This window comes from Carcharodon carcharias, chromosome 3, assembly GCF_017639515.1.
Source record: "Carcharodon carcharias isolate sCarCar2 chromosome 3, sCarCar2.pri, whole genome shotgun sequence".
Lineage (NCBI taxonomy): Eukaryota > Metazoa > Chordata > Chondrichthyes > Lamniformes > Lamnidae > Carcharodon > Carcharodon carcharias.
This window is the reverse complement of record NC_054469.1, coordinates 230,818,507-230,840,725: the sequence shown is the minus strand read 5'-3', so window position 1 is coordinate 230,840,725 and position 22,219 is coordinate 230,818,507. Positions and strand designations below refer to the sequence as shown.

General features: G+C 40.5%; 1 protein-coding gene across 2 annotated transcripts in view; it reads left to right on the top strand.

The window, feature by feature from the left end:
• Positions 1–22,219, top strand: part of cdyl (chromodomain protein, Y-like) — a 190,337-nt gene that overhangs the window by 113,604 nt on the left and 54,514 nt on the right. For both annotated transcript variants that reach the window (XM_041184993.1, XM_041184994.1), the window contains one exon: positions 20,887–21,553. In XM_041184993.1, coding sequence (XP_041040927.1) covers positions 20,887–21,553 — 667 coding nt within the window. The remainder of the gene's footprint in view (positions 1–20,886; positions 21,554–22,219) is intronic.

Below are 22,219 nucleotides of genomic sequence, written 5' to 3'. Positions count from 1 at the left end.
GTAATAAATGATTAAAAACACTAAACGTTAACGCTATATTTTTATAAGCATCTTACACTTCAAACAACAGAAAAGAACGTTCCCCTTATACTTATCACACATCGCACTCGCCACAGAATTACAGTCCACAGTCGTTTCCAGCTTCCAATGTTTTTCCGTTTTGCCACATAGTAACTTCAAGTGACTGAAGTAAGTGTCTGGAGACAGCTTTCGGGAGAGTTCCCAAAGCCACTACCAACATTAAAGCCCACTCCGATAATTCTTCTTTCCGCGCCCCCCCCCCCCAAAAAAAAACGCTCTGGCCCGGCTTCACCACGCCAGGATGAATCTCCTGGATTCCTTTGATGGCTGCAGAATTTGTCTCCCCAACTAAAGACATTCCCCCTCCAGCATCAAGCTCAGGAGCTTGCAGAGAACTTGCAGCCTCTTCTCTCTGCTGACCACACCAACTACAATTTTCTTTTCTCTTCTGCCCGGAAGCTTGGAGCTGGCAAGTTTATTTACTGTCAGCACAGCTGCCCTTGCATTTTGTTCCCAAGTGTGAGAACTTCATATGTTGCTCAGCAAGTTCCCTGACTTAACCAGGCTTGTTGTAAGGCAGGATTCTGAATAGTCACATGACTCCATTTCATTTTAACCTAAATTTAAAGAACGTCCAAAACTTCAATTTTAACATGGCCCTCAGCTGAATACCACATTTTAGGAAGGATGTTAAGGTGCAGAGGAAATTTACTAAAATAGCGCCTAGGATACAGGACTTCAGTTATTTGGAACGACTAGAGAAGCTAGCATTGTTTTCCTTAGAGCAGGGAAAGTTAAAGGGAGAATTGATCGAGATGTTCAAAATCATAAAGGTTTTTTTGATAGAGTAATTGAGGAAGAACTGTTTCCTTTGACAGAAGGGTCAATAACTGTAGAGGACAATGATTTAAGGTCATTGGCAAAAGAACCAGAAAAAACATGCGTAAAAACATTTTTTGCACAGCGAGTTATGATGTGGAATTGCAATGTTTGAAAGGGCGGAAACAGATTTAATAATTTTAAAAAAGGAATTGGATGAATACTTGAAGCAAAAATTTGCAGGGCTCTGGAAAGAAAAAAGAAATGGGACTGTTTAAATTGCTTTGCAAAGAGCCAGCAGAGGCACAATGGGCCAAATGATCTTCTATGCTGTATCATTCCATGACTGCTTGATAATATTGAGTATCTCATCATTCCTAAAGTCGTTATGACTTTAGGAAACTTTGCAGTTTAGTTCCAAGATTGAAATGGATAACTAACAAAATAAGTGCCAAACTTATTCCTATTTTTTTTTTGTTTTTTTTTTCCTTCTCTTTCCAGAAGAAAGGATATCCTCTACCTACTTGGTAAGCTGCTTTCAGTGAGGACATCATCAGTGAGCATTTAGTCTCTGCATAATGAGACCTCCTGCTATGCATAATTGTGGAGACATTTCATGAACCAAGTAATTTCCTTTTCAGCTTGTCTCAACTGCTTGAGGAATTCCCACAAACAGCTACAGCTGACCAGATTAATTGAAGTGCACAATTTTTAAGGCACCTTTTTCTTGCCCCTTCCTTAGTGAGGATATGCAGTGCAGTCAGGCCCTAAAAAGGGCTGCTTAAGTATCCAAGATCCTGCTGACCATCGTTGCCACTCCAATTCCACAGCAGAACAACAAAAATCCATGCCCATTTGTGTGCAACTTTGCAATTCTAACTGCCAGCATTGTCTTGACATAACCTGTCACTTCACTTCTAGCTACTTGCTGCTGGACCTTTGGCTTGATCAAGGACCTGTAAATTAGTGAGTAAAATGAGCACAGTGATCTATCTACTATCTTGATCATGTCAAATTCCAACTGGAGGTATGAGTGTCTGCAGTTGGTAGCTGTTAAGTCCATGTCATAGTTAGTGCACAACACCATGTTGGATCCTTTTTTTGCCTATGAACAGATACTAACGATAGTCACGTCTCATGGAGGATCAGTTTCTGAAGATATTCAAATGTTCTAGTTCTCTCAAGCATCCCACCACTGCTTGAACCACTTTGTAGATTCTTCAGATGCTAACTGTGAAGTTAGTACAGATTAGCTTGAAATTTGATTGTTAGCTTTTAACAAGTGTTCATCGATTGCCTCTGTTCTTGGATGCATAAGCCTACTGTAGTCTGTTTGTTTCTTTAACAGAGGAGAGTGCATTTTATGATGCCTTTGCCAAATTCTCTTGAATGCTTTTGCTGTTAGATCTGTATTGGTTTGCAGCTGTCATTTAGTCTTCAAGTGGATAGTATTTCAAAGTGAACTAATGCTCCCCAACCTATGAATTAGCCCGAAATGGACTTCCTCACTTCACTTAATGACTTAGCGTTCAACTTTTTTAATCATAGCATAGCCACAGGTCAACTTAGATGTTTCCATGAGGTTGCAAGTTTTTCGATCATTTTTCCATCTTTTATATTACCTGAATGCTCCAAAGGTAAACATGGGAGAGCTGTGATTCTGGTAACTTACTTACTTTCTTTCTCCCTTTCAGTGACATTTTAATGACTCTTTGCATAAGCTCTCTTTCCTCATCCCTTTTGACCGGTCTGCAGCCTTGTATTCAATTGACAACACAATGCTCCTCTCACTAATAGAATTACCTGGAAAAACTCAGCAGGTCTGGCAGCATCAGCGTTCTGTTGAAGGGTCATGAGGACTCGAAACTTTTCTTCTCCGCCGATGCTGCCAGACCTGCTGAGTTTTTCTAGGTAATTTTGTTTTTGTTTTGGATTTCCAGCATCCTCAGTTTTTTGTTTTTATCTCCTCTCACTAATGTCTGTTCTCAGTTATCCAGCTGTGTGGGACTGCTGTCACTTAGTACTGAGAAAGATAGTACTGAGACTACCTATCCAATTATATCAGTGATTCATCTGCAAAGACATCTCTTCCAGATCCTGCATTGTTACCTTTGGAGTTGCACAAAGATTTGCCCTGGGTCCCCTTCTATTTCTCACCTACATGCGCCCCTTATCGATATCATCCAAATACACATTAACAGGTACTGTGTGTGCCTCTACACCCAGCTCTCCCTCACCACCACCTCTCTCGAACCCTCCACTGCCTCTGATTCATCATTCGCTTGTCTTTACGACCAGTTTTGTATGAACAGAAATTTACTTGAGAAATTTACTATTGGGAAAACTGAAGCCATGAACCTTGTTCCCTAGCCACCGACTCCATCCTTTTTCCTGGGCCCTGTCTGAGGCTGAACCAAGTACCTGAGCTGAACTTCCCCACATCCTCTCTATCAGCAAGACTGCCTACTTGCACTATCATTGCCTGTTATGGCCCCTCCTCAGCTGATCTACGATTGAAGCCCTCATCCATATCTTTGTTACCTCAATTCTTGATACCCCAATGCTCCTCTTCTGCATTTATTCTGGCTTCTTGTGCACCCCTGATTTTCATCGTTGCTCCATTGGTGGCCAAACCTTCGATTGCCAAAGCCCAAAGTTCTTGAATTCCCTTCCTAAGCCTCATTGTATGTCTACCTTTCTCTCCTCAATTTAAGACACTCCTTAAATCAAGGGTTTTGGCCATCAGCCCTAATATCCCCTTATGTGACTCTGTTGAATGTTGTTTGATAATGCTCCACTGGAACACCTTGTGCATTTTAATGTAGTAATACATATCTATATAAGTGCAAGCTGTTGTACATGCACACCAACATTGATTTCAGTAGTTCTGTAATTGCTTCCTATGGTTATCTTCAGATTCCACTAACTTGGATGCTGTGATATTCACAAATAATCTGCTCACGCAGAGGCATTAGTAGCTTGGATGACAGTCTAGTTCTGATATGCAAAGATGTTTAAGTAAACAGAAAACTTGCACTTGATCAAATCCAAACCCTGTAGTATTGTCCTACCTGTCTGGATGTTCCTTTTTGAGATTTGATTTTGTGATTTATTAACTCGAAATACAACATGTCTGATTTCACATACCTTACCAATTAAATATTTACCTATCTTTACACTATCAGCTTCACAGATGAGGGGAGATTTAAAAAAAAATAGTATAGCTATATTATACTGAAAATATTTAATGCATTCAGCAGTGTACCAAAAATGAACAACTGAACTTGATAGGCAATGGTTTGAAAAAAGCTGGTAATTATTTGAATGGTGCAAACAATTAAGATTGTGTGTGTGTGTGTGGCCCTTTAGGGAATACCTATGTTGCCTTGGCAATATGCCTTCACAAAAACAAGATTTATGATGTCTTCAAATGCGTTATTTAAAAAAAACAGGGCATAATAAAATTGAATATTGTTTCAAAGTTGGAATACTTCTAGTGTTTTCACCTGAGCACAATAAAATTCTGTTACATAAGCAATATCAATATTAGATGTTTACTTAAACATCTTTGCATATCAGAACTAGACTGTCATCCAAGCTACTAATGTTTATCTTGCATTTTTTGGTGCCAGATAAAGCGTACCAATTGTTACATACATAATGGCTCAATCTGTTTTTAGTAGATTAATGAAAAACTTTTAAATACATTTTACATTTCAGTTCCTGCCCTGCTTCTAGTAAAGGTGATCTAAGTGGTACAATGTGGTTAAACAAACCAGTGTAGACTTTTTTTTTTCTGACCCTTGTTTATTTGTAACGTTTTAACCCTTAAGCTGAGTTATGGAATTTCTGTCCTTTGTCTTACCATTCTAAAATTCCTCTCCTTCCCAATCCCCCACACGACAACTGCTCCCTCTTGTCAGCCGCAATACAAATCAGGGCACAACTATTCAGGTAAGAATAACAGTGAGGTTATGAATGCTCATTGTTATTGAGGAGTAAATCTAACAGCAATTCTAGCATCCATGTATGAGCAATTAAATGTTGAAATTAGGAAGTTGCCCTGCTTTTCCAAATGCTTCTCTCTATACCAATATCTCACCAAGAGACTAGGCATTCAATTACATGAAGGCTATGAACTTTCGGTACTTACCCTCAAAACATGCCAGAAAAAGCTAGGGTGTGACCTTTCAATTGTAAATGAATTTTTCATGATGTGATAAGTCTTAATTATTGCCGAACAACTTCTGGCATTGAAAATTTATTTATGGAGTCTCATCACTTTAGCTTTTGTTATTGGGGATTTAATTATTTTTGTCTCTCGTCCCTCTATCTCCATCCCCTCTCTCTCGCTATCTCCATCCCCTCTCTCTCGCTATCTCCATCCCTTCTCTATCCCCGCACCCCCCCCCCCCACCCCACCTCTCTCTCTCTCTCTCTTGGGTACACACTCCATTCTTTCCTTTTTTTTGTTTGCTTCATGTGATTTGAGTTATATATTCTAACATAATACATCCGGGTTCAGGTTCTGCGTGTCTCAGTAAGGACTCTTCAATCTGGTAAAGGAGATACATAGTTGCTTGGCCTGTGAACACTGATCCCAAACACCCTGCAAAGGGCACTATGCTGCTTCGACTCTTGAAATACCGCACATGACCATGCAATTTTTTTCGGCTTTGAAAGTCCAGCAAAATTAACAAATCCTTAAAACATTAAACCTTCTTTGTTCTGCAATTTTGCATCAAAAATGAAGTAATGAAAAGAGATGCTAGATCAAGAAAAGCAACAATAGCATATGTATAGTGAGTAGTTATGTATTTTGCAGAAAAAATGGGTAATTAAACATGCTCACTGTTTTCTTGCTCTTCAATTCCCCTTGCTAATACCCAAGCCCATTTTACAAAACATAGACCCTCAAAGTCCAGTCATTTCTTTGTAGCTTGCCAAAGCTGTTAGTCTAGGCAGCTTGAGCAGTTTAGTGACACCATTTAAACAAATGAATTTATATTTTTGCCTTGACATTTATCTATCAGTTATGTATACCAGCAAAATTTTAAAACATATTATTGTGGAAAATTAGAAAATGGCCAAGGGTGCACCCATCTTCAAAAAGGCAAACGAAGCAAACCAGGGTAATTACAGACCAATTAGTTCACATCTGTTGTAGGAAATATTTGGGCATTTTTAATTAGAAAATGTTACCAAAATCTGAATGGAGGGAAAATAATTAGAAACAGCCAATTTGGATTTCAGAGAGGAAGATTGAGTTTGACAAATATGAATGGCTTTTTTAAAGAAACTATAGATATGGCAAATGGGGAAATGCAGTGAAAATAATGCAAGGGGACTTTCAGAAAGCCTTTGACCAGGTACCGTGGAGGAGAAGATTAGTGAGCATAGAATTTGCGGGAGAGTAGCAAATTAGATTAAAACTTGGTTCATTATGTACATCAAAATTCGGGTATATGACAAGAGGAAGTAGTGTTCAAATGTGCTGGTGATATTAAAATAAATGGCATAGTAAATAATTCTGAATGCCAAGAACACTTGAAGGAGATATTGGTAAGATAATGGCATGGGGAAAACGTAGCAGTTGAATTTTAATATCGGCATCTGTGCTATTTGGTGCAGATTTTTTTTTTTAAAAGTGTCTATTGGGGCAGGTTGGGTAATGTGAAAAGGCATGTAAAGCTTTAGTACAATCAAAATTGGACAGTGTGTGCAGGTTTGTGCTCTCTTCTGCAGAAACAAGTTGAGACAATAAAGAGCTGATTCACTAGGATACTGTCTGGTATGGGAAATGCAAATACAAAACAACACTTGAACGTTTGGGGCTGTTTTTCTTATACAGAGAAGATTGAGATGATTTGTTGGAAGAAGTAAAAATGATGAACAGCACATTGTGGATAGAAACAGACTGTTTGTTTGTTTGTTTGTTTTTCATTCTACTTGATTTAAAAGCTGAAATTTTGGCTCAAAGCTTTCAGTTATTGAGCAGCCTAAAAGAAGGGGACATGGGTGCAATTATGTTTTATAATTTTGAGTGAGAATAAGAGTTGTGCAACGTACTATTGGAGTTATTGATTTAAAGCAGAGAACCATGAAAACATTTCAGGGTTGGTTAGACATCTTTGAAAGAAAGGGGAAATGAAGGGTGTTCTGACCCTGGACCAGACCACCACCACCACCACCCACCTCCTCCTCCTTTCCCCCCCCCCCCTAGTTTTTGGTATGATCTGGTTAGGGAAGAGACCAATAACTTTTGGTTTAAAGTAGACAAAGTTTGAGATCCAGGACACTTGCTAAGAGAATAAAGCCGCAAGATTTAATGGTTTTTGAACAAACAAAATAAACTTTACAAGGTCAGAAAGATAAAACTATTTACAATATCTAATTAACCCTGAATGTTAGAGTATATGAGGTACATGTGAATTAACAGGCAAACTGTGATCAAACACACTATACTGCACAATAAATGGTAAATGCAACCAAGACAGATCCCACAAATTTCTCAGCCAGATATCCGTAGCTGAGCCAGCCAATTTCATTGAACTCTGTGCCTCTCATAAGGGATTCCAGTCTTCACCTTCAAATATCTAACTTGGAATTCTCTGCAAAAGTCACACCAATTCTGATTGCCTCAATTGCTCACCTCACATGGTTCCAATTTAGTTTCCTTAGACTCTGTTCCCTTGGATTCCTGAGTCTGCACTCCAACTCACAAGCAGAACTTCAGCTCCTCAACCATGCTGAGCAGAACACCACTGCTCCAAAGAGTTACCTTTGGCCCAACAGTTCACAGCACAGTCACCAACCTTCTGCTGCCTTCAATTTCCAGGGCTTTCCCTGTGCCCTCACTACTTAGCCTGCTAACTGTAGCCCTTCTTCTGCTTGGTGCCTCCTTTCTCTGCTCCTCTTTCTTTTTGGCTATAACCTCTCCCTGCCACCTGTCTGGGATTCCCTTTGGAACCTCTTCCTGTGCCTGCTCCTTGTCCAGGACTCTTCTCGATTTATGGCGTTCTGCTCCTGGTCACATGATCCAGTTTCACGCCATTTTCCTTTTACACAGGAACACTGGGTTCATGTTCTCAGTGCAAAGAGCCATAAAATGCCAGATTGCGCTTGCGCTGCCTGCTCCCAGTCTGCGCAGACACAGAAACCCTCAAAGCCTGTCAGGATTTGAAATTCCTGGCCACCACTCACCAATTAAGGTAAGTTTTTGGATCTCCTAACAGAGGCATTGGACCTGGGTATACACATTGGATAAGAATTGTTACTTGTGGAGGATAAGTATTAAGAGACTGGAAGTATTGAAAGTATGCATGATAATTTCCTTGTAATAATTCCCATATTTGAGTGCTAGCATGGGCTTGTAATGAGTAAGCCATGTTTTACAAACTTAATTGAATTTTTTGAGGAGGTCACAAATGTACTACCTATGGATGTTGTTTATATGGACTCTAAATTTGCTGGTGATACTAATTTAGGTGAAGTAGTAAATACTGTAGATGGGAGCAGAATGTTGCAAAGGGTCATTTGATGGATGGAGTTCAACATAGGGAAGTGTGCAGTCATCCACTTTCGACCCAAGGAAGATGAATCTGCTATGGAAGAGCAGGGAGATGTAGTGGTTCATGTACAGAAAGCTAAAAGCTAGTGGTCAGGAACTATAAATAGTTTAAAAGGCTAATGGACTGTTAACTTCTACCTCTGTATTTCAATCCTCGAGATAAAGCTATGTTACACCTGTGAAGAGCTCTGTTTAGACCTCATTTAGAGTTCAGCTCTGGGAACGGCACCTTAGGAGGGATATATTTTCCTTTTGGAGGGCATACAGCATTGATTTACCAGAAAGGTACCTGGGTTATAAGGATTAAATTGAGGACATGTAGATGTGATGAGACTTGTCTTTCTTGAATATAGATTATAGGGTGATCCAATCGAGATTTTTGAGGATTAAAAGAGTTGATAAGGTGGAAAGAAACCACTTCATCTGATGGGGGAGCTCAGAACATGGGGGTATTACCATGAAATTAGAGCTGGGCTGGCCAGGAAGCACATCCCCATACACAGTGAAAATCTGGAGTTCTGCCAAAAAGCTGTTGAGGCTGCAAGGGTCAGTTGACTGATAAATTTTTGTTCAGCATGAGTTATTAAAGATTATGAAACCAAGAAGTACATGGAGTTAAAATATCGATCAGCTATCTAATCTAATTGAAAGGCAGAACAAACTCATGGGGCTTAATGGCCTATTCCTGTTCTAATGTGAAGCTCTATCGTGTTAGTCACATCAGCAGAGCAATACATCATTTACATCTAGAGAATAAACAACAGCTGCTTATATTGCATTCGTAAGTTTAGGATCGAGAACCAAACTTTCAGCTCAGACTTTGTTCTATTATAGATTTGAATCTGGTCCAAACCATTAACCAGAAATTTAAAGTTTTTTTTTAAAAAATGCAGATAAATACAACCAAATTTATGATTTTCCTTCTCCAAATGAAAGAACTAATAAGATAATTTGATCAAAAAACCTTAACTATTAAGTTGTGTCTGGAGTCTACGGAAAAGTGCTGAAGCACAGCTTTTGGAAGTCTCAGGGTGCCATTATCCATATTTATATGGAATTGTGAATCAGTCCATTTGTGTTGAACTGGTACACCCATTGGTTTTCTTGTTTTAGCAGTCTGGATAATGTGATATGCTATTAGGTGCTTTATTTGTTGTGTTTGAATTCGGAAGCAGATTTGATTTGTTACGATATCGCATGTTGAAAAATGTACAATTGCAATACTCTAATCTGCACAGTGGCAATAGGTTGACAGTGTATTGATACTTATGTTGAAATTGTTTTTAGAAGTGTATAAAGCATTTCACTTTTTGCAGCAACATGGTTTTTGGAAGGACGTATTAATTCTACAGTAGAAGGATACAGTATAGAAAGTATTTATTTATCACCAGTACAGTAAGCTCTCATTTTAAGTTGTGTTGCTTTCCTAGAAATCATGACTTTAACAGAAGCAACATTAAGTGAAACAACTATGTGAATCATGGGTACCATAGGAATCAATGTTAAAGCTGGAGTTGGGTTCCATTGGCCATTTCTCACCTGGAAGAAACTATGTACAAGTTGAAATACTATACCATATGTAAAACAAAAACAGAATTACCTGGAAAAACTCAGCAGGTCTGGCAGCATCGGCGGAGAAGAAAAGAGTTGACGTTTCGAGTCCTCATGACCCTTTAGCAGAACTGAGTAAATCTTAGGAAAGGAGTGAAATATAAGCTGATTTAAGGTGGGTGGGTGGGGGTGGGGGGGGGGGGTGCGTGTGGGAGTAGGGGGGGAAAGAGAGAAGTTGGGGGGTGCTGGGGTGGTTGTAGGGACAAGCAAGCAGTGATAGGAGCAGATAATCAAAAGATGTCACAGACAAAAGAACACAGAGGTGTTGATTTTGGTGATATTATCTAAACGAATGTGCTAATTAAGAATGGATGGTAGGGCACTCAAGGTACAGCACTAGTGGGGGTGGGGTGGAAAGGCTAGCAGGGCATAAAAGATTTAAAAATAATGGAAATAGGTGGGAAAAGAAAAATCTATATAAATTATTGGAAAAAACAAAAGGAAGGGGGAAGAAACAGAAAGGGGGTGGGGATGGAGAAGGGAGTTCAAGATCTAAAGTTGTTGAATTCAATATTCAGTCCGGAAGGCTGTAATGTGCCTAGTCGGAAGATGAAGTGCTGTTCCTCCAATTTGCATTGGGCTTCACTGGATCAATGCAGCAAGCCAAGGATAGACATATGGGCAAGAGAGCAGGGTGGAGTGTTAAAATGACAAGCAACAGGGAGATTTGGGTCATTCTTGCGGACAGACCGCAGGTGTTCTGCAAAGCGGTTGCCCAGTTTACGTTTGGTCTCTCCAATGTAGAGGAGACTGCATTGGGAGCAATGAATACAGTAGTCTAAGTTGGGGGAAATGCAAGTGAAATGCTGCTTCACTTGAAAGGATTGTTTGGGCCCTTGGACGGTGAGGAGAGAGGAAGTGAAGAGGCAGGTGTTGCATCTTTTGCGTGGGCATGGGGAGGGCCATAGGTGGGGGTTGAGGAGTAGGGGATGATGGAGGAGTGGACCAGGGTGTCCCGGAGGGAACGATCCCTACGGAATGCTGCCGGGGGGGTGAAGGGAAGATGTGTTTGGTGGTGGCATCATCTCCCGCCTCCCCCCCACCCACCTTAAACCAGCTTATATTTCACTCCTTTCCTAAGATTCACTCAGTTCTGCTGAAGGGTCATGAGGACTCGAAACGTCAACTTTTTTCTTCTCCGCCGATGCTGCCAGACCTGCTGAGTTTTTCCAGGTAATTCTGTTTTTGTTTTGGATTTCCAGCATCCGCAGTTTTTTGTTTTTATACTATACCAAATGTGTACAGCACTGAGCATTGCTAGATGAAATAACTTTTGAAATAAAAAATAATTAAATAAAAGAGATCCTGTACAAATTCAAATTAGCTAACACTCACCAGCCTCAAGACACTTTAAAACCTCCAATTTCACTGCGGGACTGATGGCTTTTCTTGTATGCTTTGTAGCAGCAGGCACCTTACTAGCGCTTACTGGACGTTTCTGGCTCACGTTTAAAACTAATTTAAAAGTCTCACCCATAGGAGGCACTCCTGAAACTCCCAAAACTTAAATCCAAATTTTTGCTTGAAAAGAAACCATTCTTGCTTTGGATGCCTCTGGGATTTAAAAAAAAGTCTGTTGCCTTGAATGCAGTACAGACATAACAATGGCACCGATTGGGTCACAAGACCCCATGTTACACAAAGGGAGTCAATGCACGATGACACATGGGCCAATGAAGACAGATGGCAATGAAGATGCACAGTGATGATGTGCATTGAAAAATGACAGTGATGATGATATGAAACTACTCTAAAGCAGAATCGCGACTTAAATCAGGGAAAATGGACCTAAAAGAAAACTAATTTAAAACGAGGCAACTTTAAACTGGGGAAACTTAAAATGAGGGATTACTGTACGTCTTAACTGCTCTATACAGTAAGGTAGCATTTGGACAAAATGCCGGTGTTTGTTTTTCTGCTTCGCAAACTTGCATCTTATTTTTAAAAAAAATTATTTTGCTAGATGCTGCTGATTCACATTCTGCCCTTTTACTGTGAAGTTACAACAATTGCCAATGCACAAATAAGCCAACTTCATCGAATAGTAACAAATGTTTTAATGGCTCAGATCTTCCTGTAGTGGCAAGATGGGTGATTTGTCTCCAGCATCAATCTCGTCATCAATATGCCACTCCATATTTTCTGGCATTTGTAATTAGAATGTGTCACAGGTGTCAGCCATGGCTCAATCAGTAACACACTCCCATCTCGATCAGAAGGTTGTGGATTCGAGTCCCAATTTAGTGCTAAGCAAGTGCTATGCTCTCAGAGTTGCTGTCTTTCAGATGAGCCATTCAAGAGGACGTAAAAGTTCCCATGCCACTATTTCAAAGAGCAGGGTGTTATCCCTGGTGCCCTAGTCCAATATTTATCCCTGAATCAACATCACAAAAACAAATTATCTGGTAATCATCACATTGCTGTTTGTAAGAGCTCATTGTAAACAAATTGGTTGCTACGTTGCCGATCAGTGTTAGGTAATGGCAGAGTGGTGGGAAGAATAAATCACCATGAGTGATAGTGTAAGTTACTTCATAAGTCCTGCTTTTTTTTGCACTGTTCAAGATTCTGAATAACATACGGAAGGATACTTACCGTGTATCCTAACTCCTGAATTTATATTCCTGCTAATTGCATGCTTGCCATAGCTCTGAATAGTTTTAATAGCTCAATTTTTCTAGTCTACATGGTTTAAAAAAATTAAAAGTTGGATTTTTTGTCCTTTGCATTTTGTAAATATTTTGGCAGCATTTTATAAAAGTTGGCATCTTCCATAAAGGAAAACATTAAAATATTGTTTCTGATTTCAATATTAAACTTTGTCAGCATGACTTTTTGTGCAAGCACTGAAGTTTACTGCATGCTTTGCTTTTCCTAATATAATGGCAGGTATTAAGCATGTTACAATGTCACCAAGGTCCAACAGTGAATGTGTTTTAAGTGGTACAATAATGCAGGCATCTTCCTATATCACAAAAAGAGCTGCACATCAAAGCTACCTAATTGATTGTGAAGTAAGGGTATTGGAATTCTCTGAAGTCGTGAAAAGTGCTATATAAATTCTTTTTATCATAGGGAAACTTTTGAACCTTTAGAATGATTTTAGTGAGAAAATAGTAGGCACTACTGACTTAATTGCTTGCCTCTGACCCTGATTCCCACTCTCCTTTTGTAATGTGTGATCATGTGAGCTGTTATTGCTGTCCCCTAAATGTTCTACTCAGTTGTTCCACTTGACCTACCACATTCTGTAGGCCAGATCCAGCAACACCTTCCTTGTTGGGCTGGAAACATATTGATCAAGAAATTTCTCCTCAATACACTTCAGAAACCTCTCTGCCCTTTAGACTATTACTATCCCAGTCTGTTTAAGGATAATAAACCACCCCCTCCCCAGATATAACTATATATAGTTTCTGCTCCTCTGCAAGTTTGTTCCTCTTTATCTTTCCTACTATTTGGTCTTGTAGATTGCACCCAGTAGTGTAATGGTGCCACTCTTTCTTGGCTCCAACTAAGTAGATTCTGTCCTTGATCTCTCCAGGGCGTCCTTTCTCTCCAGCCCTGTAATATTCTCTTTAATCATCACTGCTACCCTTCCTCTTTTCCTTCCCTATCTTTCCTGAGCACCTTGTATCCAGGAATATTTAGTACCCAGTCCTGCCCCTTTTTGAGCAAGTTGTCTGTTGCCACGATATCATGATCCCATATGGTTATTTGCACCTGTAACTCATCAACTTTATTTACCACGCCTCATGTGTTTGCATACTTGCACTGTAAACCTGATGTAGATCTTATTACCTTTCACTTAGTAAGGTATTAGGTTCAAGGTGGGATCATACTACTTCTCACTATCATGTTATCTATCTCTCCCAATCCATTGTACATCTTGTTTCTCCTTTCTAATGCTATGTCTTGGTTTCTGCCCCCTTCTAAATTAGTTTAAACCCTCTTCAACACTAGTAGCAAATTGCACAAGGACATTGGCCTAGCTCTGTTGCAGTGCAACCAGTCTGGCCTGTATAAGACCTATCTTCCCCAGAACCACTCTTAAATGCCCCAGAAATCTAAAGTCCTCCCTCCTGCACCTCCTCTCCAAGCACGCATTCATCTGCTCTATCCTATTTCTATACTCACCAGTTTGCACGTCAGGAGTAATCAGGAGATTGCTACCTTTGAGGCCCTGCTTGCTAGTCTCCTTCCTAGCTCCCTGAAATTTGCCTGCAGGTCGTCATCCCCCTTTCTACCCATGTTGGTACCAATGTGGACCATGACATCTGACTATTCCTGCTCCCTTCTCCTCCCTCTGCAATCCACTCAGTGACACATGTTACCTCCCTGGCACAAAGGTCAAGGTCAAGTGCCATCCTGGAATCACTTCTCCAGCTGCAGAAACTCTTGTCTGTTCCTCTAACTAGAATGCTTTATTACTATTGCTTTTCCAATCTTACTCAAACCCTCTGGACATTTGAGCCACCCATGGTGCTTTGAACTTGGCTTTGGCTGCCCTTCCCAGAGGAACCTTCACCTTTACCGGTATTCAGGACTGAACTGGTACTGCTTGACCTTCTGGCGGTCACTCATTCTGTCTGCAGCACACACTTAAGCCATGGGGTGAACATGCTATCCATAAATCTCTCGTTCTCGCGGGTGCACCACAGTGACACCAGCTGATATTCAAGCTACAAAACCTGGAACTCAGACTCATCCAGCTGACAACACTTCTGAACATGAGGGTGTCCAGGTTAATGAGAATCTTCATGAAACATCCTGACGGGACTTGATAGGGTGAATGTTGAAAGGATGTTTCCCCATGTGGTAGAAACTAGAACTAAGAGGCACTAGAACTAGAGAACTAGTTGTCTCCTATTTGAGACAGATGAGGGGAAATTTTTTTCTGAGGGCTGTGAGCCTGTGGAACTCTGCTTCTCAGAGAAGAGCAGTGGAGGCAGGGTCGTTGAAGAGTTATAAGGCAGAGGTAGATAGATTCCTGACTAACAAGAGAGTCAAAGGGAATCTGGCGCAGGCTGAAAGGTGGAGTTGGGAGTCACAGTCAGTTCAGCCACAAATGGTGGAATGGCTGCCTCCTGCTCCTAATTCGTATGTTTGTAATTGGCCTGGAGTTCCCAAATGGAGGAGGATGTGCACCAAACAGGTTTGAGGTGTCCAGTCATACCTCTATTTTCTGAGAGAATTTATCAGAAAAAGCCTTGAAACGCTTCATCTTTCTTTTCTCTCCCTCCCCCTCTCCCTCTTTTTTCCTCGCTCCTTTCGCACTCTCCTCTCAGTGCTCACACTACCCGGTCTGGACCAGCAAAAAATGGTCTTGCTTTCTCTCCAGCAAAGGATGGCTATAAGGAGCCAGGGGTAAGTCATTCAGCCCTCCAGTCTGCTCCTCCATCCAACTAGATCATTGTTGATCTTCTACTTCAATCCACCTTTCTTCATGCACTATCCCCATAACTCTTGATTCCCTTAGTATCCTCAAATCCATTGAGCTCTGTCTTGAATATAATTAGCTGCTGAGCATCCACAGCACACTCAGGTAGAGATCTGATGATGCACAACCCTTTGAATGAAGAAGTTTCACATCTTATTTGAAGTGGCTGACCCCTTAGAATAAGACACTGACCCATGTTTCTACACTCACTAGCCAGAGAAATCATCCTTCCCAGCATCTACATTTAAGAATTTTATATGTTTCATTCCTCAAGCGCTAGGAAACATAGGCCTAGTCTACTCATCCCTCTTCAATGAACAATGCCCCCTCCTCCCTCCTAGGAATCAAGCTAGGGAACCTTTATTGCACTGCCCCTTAGGCAAGTAGATCTTTCCTTTGGTAAGGAAACCAGAACTCCATGCAGTACACCAGGTGTAATCTCACCTAGGCCCTATATAATTTCAATGAGACTTTAATTTTATGCTCCAATCCATTTGTAATAAAGGCTAACATACTATTTGCTTTCCTAATTGCTTGCTTTGCCTGCAGGTCAACTTTTTTGTGATTATGTACATGAGCACCCAAGGCTTTCTAAATCCCAATATTTTTCAGTCTCTCACCATGCTAGAACAACATAACATAAAGATGAAAACAGAATTACCTGGAAAAACTCAGCAGGTCTGGCAGCATCGGCAGAGAAGAAAAGAGTTGACGTTTTGAGTCCTCATGACCCTTCAACAGAACTAAGTGAATCCAAGGAGAGGGGTGAAATATAAGCTGGTTTAAGGTTGTTTTGGGGGGGGGGGGGGGAAAGAGAGAGAGAAGTGGAGGGGGTGGTGTGGTTGTAGGGACAAGCAAGCAGTGATAGGAGCAGATAATCAAAAGATGTCACAGACAAAAGAACACAGGCATTGAAGTTGGTGATATTATCTAAACGAATGTGCTAATTAAGAATGGATGGCAGGGCACTCAAGGTATAGCTTTAGTTGGGGTGGGGGTGCATAAAAGATTTAAAAATAATGGAAATAGGTGGGAAAAGAAAAATCTATATAAATTATTGGAGAAAACAAAAGGAAGGAGGAAGAAACAGAAAGGGGGTGGGGATGGAGGAGGGAGCTCAAGATCTAAAGTTGTTGAATTCAATATTTAGTCCAGAAGGCTGTAAGGTACCTAGTCGGAAGATGAGGTGCTGTTCCTCCAGTTTGCGTTGGGCTTCACTGGAACAATGCAGCAAGCCAAGGACACACATGTGGGCAAGAGAGCAGGGTGGAGTGTTAAAATGGCAAGTGACAGGGAGGTTTGGGTCATTCTTGCAGACAGACCGCAGGTGTTCTGCAAAGTGGTGGCCCAGTTTACGTTTGGTCTCTCCAATGTAGAGGAGACTGCATTGGGATTCCACCCTGCTCTCTTGCCCACATGTCTGTCCTTGGCTTGCTGCATTGTTCCAGTGAAGCCCAATGCAAACTGGAGGAACAGCAGCTCATCTTCCAGCTAGGTACTTTACAGCCTTCCGGACTAAATATTGAATTCAACAACTTTAGATCATGAGCTCCCTCCTCCATCCCCACCCCCTTTCTGTTTCTTCCCCTGTCCTTTTGTTTTTTCCAATTTTTTATATATATTTTTCTTTTCCCACCTATTTCCGTTATTTTTAAATCTTTTATGCCCCCCCACCCCCACTAGAGCTATACCTTGAGTGCCCTACCATCCGTTCTTAATTAGCACATTCGTTTAGATAATATCACCAACTTCAACACCTCTGTGTTCTTTTGCCTGTGACATCTTGATTATCTGCTCTCCTATCACTGCTTGCTTGTCCCTACAACCACACCACCCCCTCCACTTCTCTCACACCACCCCCCCCCCCCCCCCCCCCCCACCTTAAACCAGCTTATATTTCACCCCTCTCCTTGGATTCGCCTAGTTCTGTTGAAGGGTCATGAGGACTCGAAACGTCAACTCTTTTCTTCTCCGCCGATGCTGCCAGACCTGCTGAGTTTTTCCAGGTAATTCTGTTTTTGTTTTGGATTTCCAGCATCTGCAGTTTTTTGTTTTTATAACATATAAAGATGCCTTGGTTAGGTTGGGATGTGGGAGAGGTGGTTGTGTTAAGTACATATAACATTAAAAATAAGTAGGCAAACAGTACAATTTCGGCTATTACAAGTAAACAGTTTTGAATGACATGCAAGAGCAACAATTTTAATCATCCCAAGATGGACTGGAATAAAGGTCAAAGTAGCAGCTGATCAACATGAAACATTAACTTGTTTCTCACTCCACAGATATTGCCTGACTTGCTGAGCTTTTTCAGCATTCCCTAGATAGGCACAATTGTTGCTGTCAAGAAAGAGGGCTATAAGATTAAATGTAAGAGATTTGGAACAGATGACTGGCGAAACATCTTCACACATAAGTCTTGGCCTGTGGAATTCACATTCAGACCTCCTGTTTTAGGCAGAAACTTATTTCAGGAGTGGAATGGATAGGTAGAAGAATCAAATGTAATTAGAGGGATATAGAAACTAGGTGGATAAGTGCAATTGGAACTATTTCCTCATGTGGATGGTGACTGTCAGCAAGGACTGGTTGGGTTGAATGTCTTGCTTCTGTGTCGTAACTTCTATGTAATCTATGAACTGTCTGACCAGATCTGGATTATACAAATAACATTAATAGTTTGTTTGAGATTCAGATCCATTGCACTCACTCCGTTGCAACAGTTGAGAAGGTTGGAGTGGAAAAAACTATATACAACATCTGTGTAATCAAACTCTCATCTGGATTCTTTGATAATTCCACCATTCATCGGGGGATGTTTTATACCTGCATTGTCTAGAATCAAGACAGTTATGATGATTTCATGAACTTGCTTTTCTGAAGAAGCAATTATTAAATGGAAGCATTGAAGCTATTATGACTGCCTTGTTACTTCAGATAGCATTCTTGCTTCTGTTGTTGCTTGTATGGCTTTGACCATAGATCCAACTGTTGTCCAGATGCTGAATCTAGCAATTGTCACCAACTTAAACAAAAACAGTGCTGGAAAATACTCAGGAGTGCTAATAGTACGTTAGTTATATTGTTAAGATAGACAGGTCAAGGGCATTGTTTAATTAAGTATTTTGATCATATAAATAAGGGTCAGTTGGGACACTGGGGGTTGGAAGGAGAGGTATGAGACTGAACAAAGACAATAAGCTCTCTTGGTCTTGACTTCAACTGGCATGAATTCTAACAGGGAGGACTAGAAGCCTCAGTGGAGAGACAAACTAGAGTTAATGTTTCAGGGCTGCCAGACCTGCTGAGTATTTCCAGCATTTTCTGTTTTCATTTCAGAATTCCAGCATCCACAGTATTTTGCTTTTGTAACTGTCTGTTCCCATCTGCTACCCATCATGTCACAATCATAATTTCTGCCACGTGTCTCCCTACCTCACTCCCTCTGCTCGAGGCAAGCCCTGATCACTCTCCCTAGTGGCTTTATTCCCTCAGTTTGTTGGCATTATTGAGCTCCCAATGGGATGTAGGGAATATAGCTAACTCTGGCACTTTTCCCAGGGACACTTCACAACATTTACAGCAAATGATTTCAGTTTATTGTATTTTCATAAATTGTGTTTATTGCACATTCCTTTTTTTTTTGAATATTCCACCTTGAACCTGTTATTCTGGGACGTTTATTGATCAGACAAATCCTGCAGCAAAGGCTTTGCCTGGAGTAACAAGTGTCAACTGGATCCTTTTGGGTAATTCAGTAAAGCAGATGCAGTTCAATGTGGATTAAGGTTAAAGTAACTTTGTAAAAGAGCAAGGAGCCAAAAGAGGAAAATCTATATTAAATGAAACCATTATGCAGTATGCTGATCAGAAAAGCTGAGGTTAACGTGGATAAATCTATAAAGACCATTTGGGGGGAGGGGGGGCGGGGGGAGAGAGAAAGGCCAGGTAAATCTGGAATAACCCTGTCTGATTTGCTAATTGCTTCCAACGTTCTCCAGTTTTGTTTTAAATAATGGACTAGGTTACAGAGGAGTAGGATGTGAAGGCATTGAAGAGAGTGTGGAAAAGATTCACGAGAATAATTCCATGGATGAGGAGCTTCAGTTATGAAGAGAGATTGGAGAAGTTAGAACTGTTTTGCTTAGAGAAAAGGAGGCTGGGAGGAGATTTGATAGAGGTATTCAAAATCATGAGGGGTCTGGTCAAAATAGATAGGGAGGAACTGTTCCCACTCGAGAGAGGATTGAGAATGATAAGGCACAGATTTAAACTAATTAGCTAAAGAATAAAAAAAAATATGAGGGAGAACTTTTTCTCATAGTGAGATGTTAAGGTCTGGAATGCACTACCTGAGACTCTGGTGGAGGCAAGTTCAGCCAAAGCATTCAAAAAAGAATTAGACCGTTATCTGAAAAGGAAGAATTTGCAGGATTATGGGGAGAAGGCAGAAGAAGGAATTAAGGGGATTGCTCATTCAGAGAGCTGGTATAGACACAATGTGCCGAATGGCCACCTCCTGTACTGTAACAATTCTGTAAAGTTCAGTACAGATCGAAAGAACCACACTATTTATGATCATGTAATTGTTGGAAGGAAAATACTGTAATGAGCAGCAATAAAGAAAAATCTGGATAACAATGAGTTCAAGTCCTGAAGGAGAGTTAAGAAATTTGGGTTTCTTCCTTTTGGAAGAGAGGAAATTTCAAGGGTACTAATTATTCAAAACTATGGAGGAGATTGGGAGAGATGCTCCAAGCAAAGGGGACAAATGCCACATGTCACTAAGGCCAAGGGTTCAAATGTCTCGGCACAAAATTGAAAATTAGATGGTAAGAAATTTAATTCGTTGGAGGATAATAGACTTTGGAAAAATTATTGGTACAAATAGATATATTCAAGAAGCAACCAGCTAATTTTTGGAGCAGGAAGTCTGAAGGATGTGGTGAGAAGACAGTAGGTGGAGGGGGGTGAGGTTGCGGGGTGGTCAGACAGATTGCAATGATCTTTTTCAGTCCTGTATGTTTCTATTCTTCTTGTAAGTGGGTGAGTATGATTATCATCAATCAAAAATGGTTCAGCTTTTTGAGCCTCTAGATCCTTTCCTGCTGCTTAAATTCTGTGTATTTTCATTTGGTTCACAATATATTCTCTTATGGTACTACAACTATTGTATACAACTGTACTTTCCATGCATGTTTTTACATTTGGCTACTGCATCGGATCTAATAGTACATTTCCTCAACAGATTGTAATCATCTTATATGTTTGTGGAAATGTTGAATAAAGTTTGGACACAATTCTAGACTTGGTCATTTACCAGAATAACTCCTTTGATTGGAAGAGTAGCATTAACCCTCATAATTTAGCGCCTAACCCACAACAAGTTCTGTGTCACTGATTCCTTTGTTTCCTGATTTAATAGGTAGAGAGAATTGTGGCCAAGAGGAAAAATAAAAAAGGGCGAACAGAGTACTTGGTCCGGTGGAAAGGTTATGACAGTGATGATGACACATGGGAACCAGAACATCATCTGGTGAACTGTGAGGAGTATATTCTGGAGTTTAACAGGCAGCACAGTGATAAACAGAAAGATGGACCTTTTTCCAGAACAAACAAACACACTCTAAACAATGCTCGAAAACAGATTTCTCGGTCGACCAACAGTTCTCTGTCAAAGTCTTCTCCCAGATCACCAGGAGTTGGTAAAGACTGTGATTCAAAAAGCTCCAGCCAGTTCTTGTCAAGTCACCAGAAATATCGAAAAACCAGCTCACAGACTTTCTCCAGTAGGAAGACGATGGACCTTACTAAATCTGGCATCAAAATCCTAGTTCCCAGAAGCCCCCTAAAGAATAGGATAGTTGTTGATGGTTTTCAGGATACCTCATCAGATAGATTAGAGCAAATGTCACAGAATCCAGACTCTGTAGCACCAGACCTGGCTATTGAAAAGCCATTTGGGGCTTTGCTTGTCCCTGGAACAGAGAGAGCCAGAATGGGAACCAGGCCAAGGACACAACCATTATCACCCCAGCTGCAACTGCCGGTGACGGGAGCAACAGCTTCAGCATTATCATTTAATGGAAAAGGTAAGTGTGAATGTGTTTGCATTATTGTATATTAATTTTTAATAAAAGCTGAATAATTGGCCATTGAAAAATCATTGCGGCAGCTCAATATGAATTATCGATTATTTCAATGCCCTGGTTACATTCTGTAAAACTGCAAAATAATGAAATCTGTTCCAGTACATTCCCACCCAAAAAAAAACTCTGCAGACTTATTTAACCAATCTCTCATCAGTTGCCATGGTGGCATCTAAGCATTAGATATAAACTTTCACTTTTGGCATTCTCCAATACAAATAGAATTCAATGTTTAACATTAAGGATCCTCAGATCAAGAATAAACTCTTTTAGTTTTACCCTGACTCTTTTTGGTGGCCTACCATGCATGCCATCAGTATGATCCAGGTTGGCTGATAGAAGGACAATTTGGAAGACAAACATTATCTAGTTCCCATACACCGTTGCCTTTCATGTTGAAATATACTGGAATTTTGAAAAAATATGAAAATTTTGTGCTGAGCATTTCATGCATTTATGTCGAAAATAAATCATGCCCTAAATCCTTTTTATCTTATTGGACATTTGATATTCAGTGCAGTGCACCCTAAATGCAATTCACCCCAGGTCATTTGACATTCAAGGAATGCCAACTATAGTAGCAACCTGCTGAATTTTACACCATACCTC